Here is a 10,933-nt window from a genome sequence, read left to right as displayed (position 1 = left end):
GTGCCCTGGGTTAGGACTTCTATACACTATCTTAAAGATAATTTAATATTCTTCAAAATACTGCATGAGAAATTTGATTTCATTGGATTTTCATGGAGTTATACTGATTTGTTTCTGTTTTTTCCGTTATGTCACACTCAAAAAATGACAGTTTTTACTATTTATTGACATGTTAAACTTGACCAATGGGGATCAATCACATGTCAATGTGAAGATCTCATCGAGATCTTCAATTTGCTAGCCTACATTATTCATTCCATCGGCTAGATCGATTGCTATCGGCCATAATGTAGCCATTTAAGCATGTCACGTTTGGAAAATTTCCATGTTTTTCCACTTATGAGGCCAGTTATTCGGTTTTTATTTCCAAATCTCCAAAATTAACTCATGCTCATGTGAAAGTACATTAAATGACCTTGAATTTGACATCTGATGTATTCGATTGTGACCAATTTTTATTACCGTGTAATGGTTTTATCCATTCAATAGAAAACTGAATTTTTATTCAAATATACTATAAACGATTAACGTAATTTGGTCAATTTCTGTTTATATTTGCCGAGGTAACTTAGGCTTAGATAGAAATACTTTAGATATTAACACTTTCAGTAGATAACTTTGAAATTTCTCTGTCGATATTTGTTTGCATGCAATTCGTATCAACCTATGGGGATTTAAATCCCAAAGCTGAATTTTCCACAATTTTATGTAAAAATCTCTGACTCAAACTTGCAGTGACTCTAGAACTCATTCATTTGGGATTCATAGAGGTTGAGATATAATGAGTGAAGTTGTCAATGAAATGAAGTGCCGCTTCTGTTTGAAATTGGTACATAAGAAGATATTTGGGTTAGAAGGAATCGTAATATCGTTGACCACAGATTCCTTCAAATATAATATAGTGAGCGTCATCTCTGATGAAAAAATGAGGAGAGCATTGGAATGAACGTCAATAGTAGTCTGCAATATCTTCACTAGATAACTTGAGAATGTGTAAGTAGACGTTTTCATTTTCAATGTAATTAGATCAAGTTTATTACCACACGGATGAGAAAATAGATTGAAAATGAATAATGAGAATGCCAAGAATATGATTAATTGAGATTGATGATTTATATTCGTAATAATTATAACCCTTAATAAGTGGGCATTCAAATAATCCTAATCGAGGGATTAGAAAAGTGGAAAATAGAGGAGAAAAAATGGAGGGAAATTATAATCTGCGTCAACGACGTTGTCGAGAGAAAAAAAAGACATTAGACGTTGAAAAAGAATTGGAAAGAGTGAATTCGATTGGAGAAAGGACAACAGAAAAGCAGGGACAGCATAATAAACGGAAAAATCAAAGAGAAGAATTATTAACATCTGCAGATGAGAATCAGGAAAAAACTGATGAAGAAATCAGAGTGTCGACGGAAAATGCAGAATCAAGAAAAAAAAGTGCTCTACGCCAACAACGCTGTAGAATGGAGAAGCGCAGATTAGATATGGAAAAAGAGGAATCACAACGAGACAAGAACCGTGAACGACAGCGACAATGTCGAGCACGTAAACGTGATGAAGCTATTCGTGTACAGGTCGCTGAAACAAATCGAAATGTCTACAATGCGATAAAGCAGAAGAGATATCGGACGACGAAGAAAGAAAAAGGCAAATCAAATTGTAGAATTCAAAAAGTTTATCGAATGAAAAAAAAGTACTGCTTCAACGAAACAAGTGTAAGGTTTAACGATCAAGTGAGGGAAAATTATCTTGGGGCTATGGATGTATTATGTAAGCATTGTGGGGCTAAACATTTTGCAGGTGAACGCGTATCAACCAAGGAAAAAGATTCATTCAATGATTGCTGTAGCCACGGTTCTGTTATTGCGACATCTTTCGAAAGTTATCCTGTGGAGATGCGTGAACTATTTTATTCTGAAAATGCAAATTCAAATAATTTTTTTAAAAATATTCGAAGTTATAATAATGCTTTTTCGTTCGCCTCATTCAATGCAAATTTGGTTAATTTTCAAGGGAGGAGGCCAGGACCATATTGTTTCATGGTACAAGGACAAATTTACTATCAAATGAATACCGCACTGTACCCGGAAAGAGATGATGGAATACCTAGATATGGGCAACTATTTATGCTCGATGCTGATATGGCTAATGATTTTCGAATGACTGATATGAAGAGCTTCGATATTTCAATATTACATGTACTTGACAGTGTCTTGCGTAGAGAAAATCACTTCGTCAATGCTTATTATATGATGAGAGAAGTGATAGAAATGGAAGAAAAAAACTGTGAGGAATCTGGGACGGAAATGCCTGAAATTAAAATGGTTTTCAATAGCAGAAAGAAAGGTATGGATAAACATAGATATAATCCACAAAGAACGAATGAAGTAGCTGCAGTATTTACGACTACTGCAGATGGCGAAATTCCAGAATCATACGTAACTATTGTCAATAGAACAGATAAAAAACTTAAATTCGTCAGTACTTTGGATCCAAGTATTGAACCATGGATTTATCCGTTGTTCTATCCTCTTGGTTTAGGCGGCTATGATGTTGAAGATACACGTTACAATTGTGATAGACGAATCTCGCGATCTGCGTATGTGAAAGACCTTATTGCTGTTAGAAATGGGTTCAATCCAATCTTACATGGTAGGAAGCTCTTTCAGCAATGGATAGTGGATAATTATGTTAAAGTGGAGAGGGATCGTACGAATTTCATCAGATTTAATCAAAAAAAGTTAAGATGTGAGACATACCAGGGTCTCGTCGATTATTTAGAGAGAAGGGGAGAAGAAAATGACATGAGAGTCGGAAAAATTGTTATATTACCGTCAACATTCATTGGTTCACCTCGGAATATGGCGCAAAATTATCAGGATGCCATGGCAATTGTGAGAAAATATGGTAAACCCGACCTCTTTATCACTATGACGTGCAACCCTAGATGGCGTGAAATTGAAGAAAATCTTGGCTCGGGAGAACAACCAAGCGACAGACCCGATATAGCTGCGCGAATATTTGATCTTAAAAAAAACTATTTATTAGATCTAATCTTAATTAATGAAATATTCGGACGCGTTCTAGCTTGGGTTTATGTCATTGAATTTCAAAAGCGGGGACTACCACATGTTCACATGTTAGTCACCCTAAGCAGGAATTGCAGATTGACTAGCCCAAATATTGTAGATAAATTTATTTCTGCTGAAATTCCAGATAGAGATGAACAACCAGCATTGTATAATATAGTAATGAAAAATATGATTCACGGTCCTTGTGGAGATTGGTGTTTAGTGGATAATAAATGTTCGAAACATTTCCCAAAAGCATTTCAAGAAGAAACAAGCTTGGATGGCGATGGCTATCCATGCTACCGAAGAAGAGACACAGATGAGTATCACGAAAAACAAAATGGGTATGTCGTGGACAATAGATATGTTGTACCTTATTGCCCGGAGATCTTATTGCAACTCAATTGTCATTGTAACGTAGAGGTGGTGTCGCATATTCGAGCGGTCAAATATTTTTTCAAGTACATACATAAGTCACATGACGCAGCAGATGTTATAATAGAAGAAATTTCGAGTACGAATAGAACATTTGAACATGATGAGATCAAGCAGCATATTGACAGTCGTTATGTGGGTCCTGTAGAAGCGGCCTGGCGTCTTTTACATAAAAAATTACATGATAAGAGTCATGCGATCATCCGTTTACCGATACATCTCCCCAACCAACAAAGTATTACAATTAATCCTGGAGGAGAAGAATGTGATTTAGCAGGTGCCTTAGAACAACAAAATATGTTGTTGGATTATTTCGCATTGAATATTAGAGACGCTAATGCCAGAAAATATCTGTACATAGACATTCCTGAACACTATACATTTGATAAGAAAAAAGCTAATAACCGAATCATTGGCTGGAAACCGAGGAAAGCAAGTTTTAAAACCATTGGAAGAATGTATTCCATCAATCCATCTCAGGTAGAGTTATTTCATCTTCGACTTCTATTATGTAATGTCAAAGGAGCTATGAGTTTCAATGATTTGAGGAGTGTTGATGGAAGATTATTAGCAACTTTCACTGAAGCATGTGTTGCACGAGGATTGATACAAGATGATCATGAATGGACAAGAGCAATGGAAGAAGGAGAGGTGTGGATGATGCCTCAAGCGTTGAGACAACTATTTGCTTGTATTCTACTCCATTGTCAGCCATTGTATCCTGACAAATTATGGGACGAATTTAAAATTCCTATGTCAGAGGATTTTATGAGGAAAATGACCCCTGCTGTTGCCGAAAATCGTGCTTTGTGGGAAATTGCCAGAATATTGCAGGGGGAAGATAAGAATCTATCCGATTACAATAACATGCCAGAGCCATTGGATATAACTGAACAAGAAGTAGAAATTGACTTTGAAAAAATTCTAGCGAGAGGAAATGAACAGTACGAACAATTGAACGAAGAACAGAAAAATATCATTGACGAAATCATAAGCAATATTAGATCTGCAGGGGAAGAAGAACGTTCCACCTGTTTTTATATCAATGGACCCGGAGGATCAGGAAAAACTTTCATCTATGATACACTATGGCATTTGATGATTGGTGAAGGGAAGAAAGTAAAGACAATGGCATTTACAGGAATAGCAGCCACATTATTACCAGAAGGGAAAACTGTTCATAAAACTTTCGGATTGCCAGTACCACTTTATCAAGATTCAACTTCAAGCATCAAAATAAACTCGAAAAAAGCTAAAGAATTAGGAGAAACAGATGTCTTTATATGGGATGAAGCGCCTATGTCTCCGAAATATTGTTTGGATGTCATTGATAGATTATTGAAAGATATAATGGATAATGACATCGCATTTGGAGGAAAACTGATCGTTATGGGCGGTGATTTCCGTCAACTCCTTCCAGTACTTGAAGGAGGGACACGCAGTGAAACAGTCAGTCTGTCAATAAAATATAGTCCGTTATGGAGGTTCTTCAGAACGTTCACATTGCATGAAAATATGAGAGCTTTCGCCACGGAGAGAAAATTCTCAAATTATCTCATTGCATTGGGAAATGGAGAACTGAATGATGAAAGGGATCGAATAGACCTACCGGATGAATGCATAGCGGATAGAGACAGAGATATCGTTCTCGAGATGTATGAAGAACTGATAAGTCAGAAAAAATATAAATCGGCTTCCAAAGTTGCAATTCTCTCAGCAAGGAATGACGATGTCGATGAAATAAATCAACGAGTGATTGATCTATTAGATATCGAGACCGAGAGAATATATACAAGCGTTGATAGCACAGAAAACTGCAATGATGGTAATCAAGAAGTAAATGAATGTCTTTTACCTGAATATTTGAATACTCTGAAGACCAAATCATTACCACGTCATGAGTTACGGTTGAGAAAATTTAGTATAATAATGCTCATCAGAAATTTGAATATTCAACAAGGACTTTGTAATGGAACGCGATTATTGGTTTTAGAGATGAAAAATAATGTGTTAAAATGCGAAATTTTGACGGGGGATAAAAAGAATGAAATAGTATTCATTCATAGAATTACTTTCATATGTGAAAATGAATATCCCTTTGCATTTACTCGTCGACAATTTCCAGTCAAATTAGCTTTTGCTATGACAATTAACAAATCTCAAGGTCAAACATTCGATTGTATTGCCATCGATTTGAGAAAGCCTGTTTTCACGCATGGACAACTATATGTAGCTGTGTCGAGAGTACGATCATGGGATACGCTGAAGATTTATTTGAACGAGCACGTAGAAGATTCAATTGTTAACAATCCAGTGTTCAAAGAGTTATTTGAGGAATAATGGTCGATAAAAGATGGAATGAAACTCTGTAATAATTAATTGGAAATAATAGAGCATAGATAAGTGAGATAATACATGTAAAAAAATATTCTTCTCTTCTTATCGTCTCACATTTGTTTTGTTTTCGTTTTACATTTATGAATTTGAAAAGGAGTAGGGATGGAATTTTACTACTTTCCTCTAGCTCTCCCTTCTGTTTGAATTTTCAATAATTTTTTTGTGTAGTGAGCTTCCGGATTGATCTACATCAATCATTTTATACAGTATTAAGCGTTCGTCTATCTACTCAAAATTCGACGTCCATATCCATACATATCCATGCATGGTTGTAAAAATTTGTATTTTCTTTTTTTAGATGATTCTCAATCGTTTTCAGGCAAAATCAGAGAAATTTGCAAGTAATTATTGAAATCGGAAAATTTCGATTGCAAAATTTTAGGAGAAATTCAAATGATATTGAATGTTACCTATAGAATATCTACTAGAGTTTTCAGCACAAAAAACCAACAAAATTTTTCAGTAGAACTCCCATAGAAATTCTATTAAAATTCTATCGAATTTCCATAGAATTCTAGCGAATTAACTGAAGAATTCTATTGGATTTTGTAATACATAGCATTTATTTGAACGAAACAAAAAATAATGGGGTTGACTGAAAGGGAAAAAAAAGAAAGCAGATATTGTGTGACAGGCGTGAGCACTGAGAGGTGGAAGAAATGGAAGAAGAAATTATTCATCGTGCACAATTAGTGGATACAGATCATCACTTTGAGGAGGAAATCTGGTTTTGGAGGCGTTTACCCAATGGCAATAATCGGTTGGTTTGTGAAAGAAGAATTATTGATAGAGAGAGACCAATGAGCGCGCTTACCCCACCAACTCCACCAATATCAAGCGAGCAAAATGCACCAGACGATGTAGCAAACGCTCCACACGAGAATCAGGAGAGAACGAAGAGAATATGTCGGTAAATGACTGGACAAATTTAACCATAACATTAAAAAATATCCAAAAAATAACGCTCGCTGTTGCGTGTTTAAAAAAAAATTCTCAAAATTCAACGAAAGACCGTGACCAAATTTCGCCGACTAGAAAATTTCCCTGATTAGTCCCCCAAACGCGCAAAGAAACTTGGCCACCGGGAAAATCTGCAAAATACTAATTTTGTCCATAATTTTTTTTTTCAATTTGTCGAAGAATCAAATATCAAAGATTCAACAAATAACTTTGTCCAAATTTGGCTGGCGGGAAAATATTCCCAATTAGTCTCCTAACCACTCGAAAAAGATTAGCCTCCAGGAAAATTCGCATAATATTGATTTTCTTTAACATTGAATGTACGACCATTGCTATTTCCCATCACAGTTCACTAGGAAATTGAAAATTCGGATTACTGATTGCAAAATTTTTTGATTTTTAGAAAAAAGGGGAAACGAAGGATACGTCGACGAAGGTCGAAGAGAATAATAATAAAAACTAACTATTATTAATGAGAGTCAATAAGAATGAAGAGTGAACAGGACAGAATTTGGAGGGCAGAAGAGGAAAAATTTCGAAAGAAAAAGAATGTTGAGAGGAAATGACAACGAATAAATTTATAGTTTAAAAGTCTTTCAAAAGTAGTAAAAAATTCACTTACATGATTCAAGTGATTAATTAAATGAAAAAAAAAAACAGACTGAGAAAAGTAATCATGAGATTTCCACGGAAGTTGATTATCCAAAATTTTCTTTTTTTTTTAAGGATTAGTTGAGTTTTTCCCTGCACATGAGCTACTTTTTTCTTTTTCGCTGAGATGGGAGTGGTGCTGTTGTCTTCGTCTGGGCCCATGGAATCGAAAAATCACTGGTAGTTTGGCCGGACTCATTGAGCTGAAAAAAGTTAACCTGAGGTTTTCGCGAGACCCTACTATCTCAAATTTTTTTTTTTATTTAAATGAATATATTCTGTGTTATTGTCTTTTTCTGGTACCAATCAACCTAAAAATCACTGGTCAGTAGCCCACATTGAGCTGAGAAAAGTTATGATATTTTCGCAAGAGCCCATTATCAAAATTTTTCTTTCTTCTATGAATTCCTCGAGTTGTTCCTGCGGATGAACAACTTTTTTCATTTTCACCGAGATGGGAGTAGTGATATTGTCTTCATCTGATCCCGTGGCAGCCCATGGAATCACTGGTCGGCAGCCCACATTGAGCTGAGAACGTTATGTTGGAGTTTTCGCGAGAGCTTACTATCTCAAAATTTATTTTTTTTTAATGAATTTTTCGGGTTCATTCCGGTGAATGAGCATTTTCATTCGTTTTCGTCGAGTTGGGAGTGGTGCAGTTGTCTTTATCTGGTTCTGGAGAATCTATACATTCCTGATAGATTGACCTATCGGGAAGAGTTTTCATTCAAATCATATAAAATTTCGTTAAATTATTCATGTTTTTGTTGATTGGTTGCTACATTATAAGGCCTTTTTGATTGTCCACAAACCAGTCATGAATTTATGGTGAAAGCTAATTAAATTAATTGATTAATTGATCGATATAGGAGCACGATATAATATTTTTGTGTGAAGAAAAAATATCTATGGAGAGCAAGTGGAATTAAATCAAAGGATCTGAGAGAAACAAAAGAATAAAAAGAAAAAGCGAGATTGAAATGAAAAAGATTGTTCAGATTCTCTGAAATTCAAGAGGAAATATTAATGACATTCACGTTTAGAATATTGTACAGTTAGTGAGTTTTTTTTTATTAAAAATCAATGGTTGAAAATCTACTTTGAACACCTAAAAATTAATAATGATTATAGAATAATAGCATTCCAGATATTGTTTCCAACGAACGGAATTTTTTTCATTATCGGAAAATATTTTCTTGTTTTTTTAATTTTGATTTTCTTATGATTTTTCTTTTCTCCGTAGACACTCCATAATTTTCAGACTTTCCGTGGAGTTTTTTATTACTCCAAACGTGGAGATAAATCCATTGAAAGTGTTAGACAAGTAAATCGATGAGTCCAAGAGCTGCAGCGTATATTTCAATTCTGAAATGAAAAAAAAAGTGGAGGAATGTGATTGGAATAATATAGAATAAAGAAAAAATAGAAAAACATAAAATACTTTTTTTGTGAATTTCTGGAGAAGTGGTAGATTTTTCTTCATCTTCTTGGATGATGACGCAGTAGCATCCCTCTCCTCATTGATAGTCATTAGTGGCTTGCAAAGCAGTAATTCCTTGAGCGATGCAACTTCCGAATCAACCAAAGTTATGCAATCGGGTCCTTGTACGCAGAAAAAGAACGAGTTACCTGAAAATGATTTTGAAAAGGATGAAAGACATGTTATCGATAATTGAATATAAAACAAGAAGCATGCGAAATGCCACAGAATTTTAGCATAATTATTGGAAATATGCTGAAAAATGGGTGGAATTGTCATGAAATTTCATACAAAAAAATATAGAAATTCTATAAAATTCTAATATAAAAATCTTGTACCAGGTTAGCTAGAAAAATCTATTGGATTTCTCCACGTATTGAAGCTTTGCAAAACAGTGAGTTGCTGGATGAAAAAAAAAGTACCTGTTCTGATGATCGATCCCAAGCATTCGATATGTTGTCCTTTGGTGAAAGGACAGACGTAATCAAGGGGGTAATCGGAAATTTTAACATCTAAGAAGTATTTTTCAGATGCCATGGAGCCGTAGCAAGTGTTACCAGTGCTGTCAGTCTGCTTCTGAATGATAGCCCAAGGAGTTTTAACAAAACCTCTGACCACTGGAACAGGAAAAAAAGTTAAATTAGAATTTAGAAAGTGAGATAATTGATTACATATATAATAAAATTTATTCAATAGAATAGATTTATTGTAATAGAATTTATCCAAAAATGAATTTATGACTTCCAAATATTTCAAGAATATTTCAAAGTCTACTCAGTGTCCGATACATGACGTCACGCATGAAAAATTTTAATAGAAAAAATTTCAAAGAATCTATAGGAAATTCAGAGAATTTACAGAAAATATTCAAATACTCGCCAGAAAAACATCGTCAATTGCGGAAAATTCCTTAATTGAGTGAAAATTGACCAAATACTCAAATTTCATGGAAAATTTTGGGACAAAAATAATGTGATTGAAGCAAGTACACATACCGACGATATTCTTGTGGTTTGCAACTTCGACCAAAGACACAATCTCAGGAGGATTGTCGACCTGAGAAGATAGTGGAACTTTGAATTTTCCCAAATCAGTAATGGTGGTGTTGGACTGGATAATCAGCTCATATGGCGTTGTCCCTGAGTTGAATTTATCGTTCACCTGCTTCGGAAAAGCTCCATCAATGTGAATAACCTGTAGAAAATGAAAATGCAGAGGAAATGAGTGACTGATTTATGGCATTAGAAACTCACACATGAAAAGGCATAATGTAAAGAAAAATAGTCATAAAAAAAGGAAAAAGACATGAAAAAAGAAGAACAAAAGTAGGAATTGATTATACTGAATAAAACTCACGTGCTGCACCAACAACTTATCGATGAACTTATCAATAGTTTCTCCCCACATGACACATTGGATCGTTTCACCATCATTATTGTGAACGAAGAAATTACAGACGGTATTGACTGTTCCGTTCTTACATTTGACGGTGTCTGCTCCTTTGACCAAATGAACGATTCCGACAATCTCACTGGGAATATATGAAAGAATGAAATATGGAAATAAAGAAAGAATAATTTATGAAAGAATGAAAGAAGTAAAAACTTGTAACACTTACACCAATTTAGTGGTAAGTGGAGAAATGCTCTGCAGATATTCAGATGAAGTTAACATCTCGTAATCGGAGAAGAGGTTCATGGATTGCGAGGAATCATTTACAATAGGAATATCTGGCGATAAATCGGGAGAAACAAGCGACTCATTAAAGGAGCAGGAAGCCTTCGAATGAGTGGACATGATTGAAATGTCGATTGATGCTTATTTGATCAAATTAAATCAAATTAATTTGAAACACAAAATAAGTTGTCGTTTATGTGGGTAATAAATGACAGATGATGAGAAAAAAAAGAATGTCAACGGAATGAGTTTTTTTTTT

General features: G+C 34.7%; 2 protein-coding genes across 2 annotated transcripts; one reads left to right on the top strand and one right to left on the bottom strand.

Annotated features, from left to right (window-relative positions):
- Positions 1-1,202: 1,202 nt before the first annotated feature.
- On the top strand, positions 1,203-7,329 carry LOC107046742. The gene is made up of 3 exons (XM_015269440.1): positions 1,203-1,803; positions 2,017-5,345; positions 7,270-7,329. The coding sequence occupies exons 1-3, from the start codon at positions 1,203-1,205 to the stop codon at positions 7,327-7,329; spliced, it is 3,990 nt and encodes a 1,329-aa protein (XP_015124926.1).
- Positions 7,330-8,577: 1,248 nt separating this feature from the next.
- LOC107046743 lies at positions 8,578-10,925 on the bottom strand. Its single transcript, XM_015269443.2, has 6 exons — positions 10,616-10,925; positions 10,354-10,528; positions 9,993-10,191; positions 9,420-9,614; positions 8,959-9,146; positions 8,578-8,882 (listed from the first exon to the last, which is right to left on the bottom strand). Exons 1-6 carry the CDS (start codon positions 10,792-10,794, stop codon positions 8,877-8,879), a joined length of 942 nt encoding a protein of 313 aa, XP_015124929.1. The 5' UTR covers positions 10,795-10,925; the 3' UTR covers positions 8,578-8,876.
- Positions 10,926-10,933: the final 8 nt, after the last annotated feature.

This window comes from Diachasma alloeum, unplaced genomic scaffold (genome assembly GCF_001412515.2).
Source record: "Diachasma alloeum isolate Michigan unplaced genomic scaffold, Dall2.0 Dall_scaffold_01838, whole genome shotgun sequence".
In the NCBI taxonomy this organism is placed as follows: domain Eukaryota; kingdom Metazoa; phylum Arthropoda; class Insecta; order Hymenoptera; family Braconidae; genus Diachasma; species Diachasma alloeum.
This window is presented reverse-complemented; position numbering and strand designations above follow the sequence as displayed.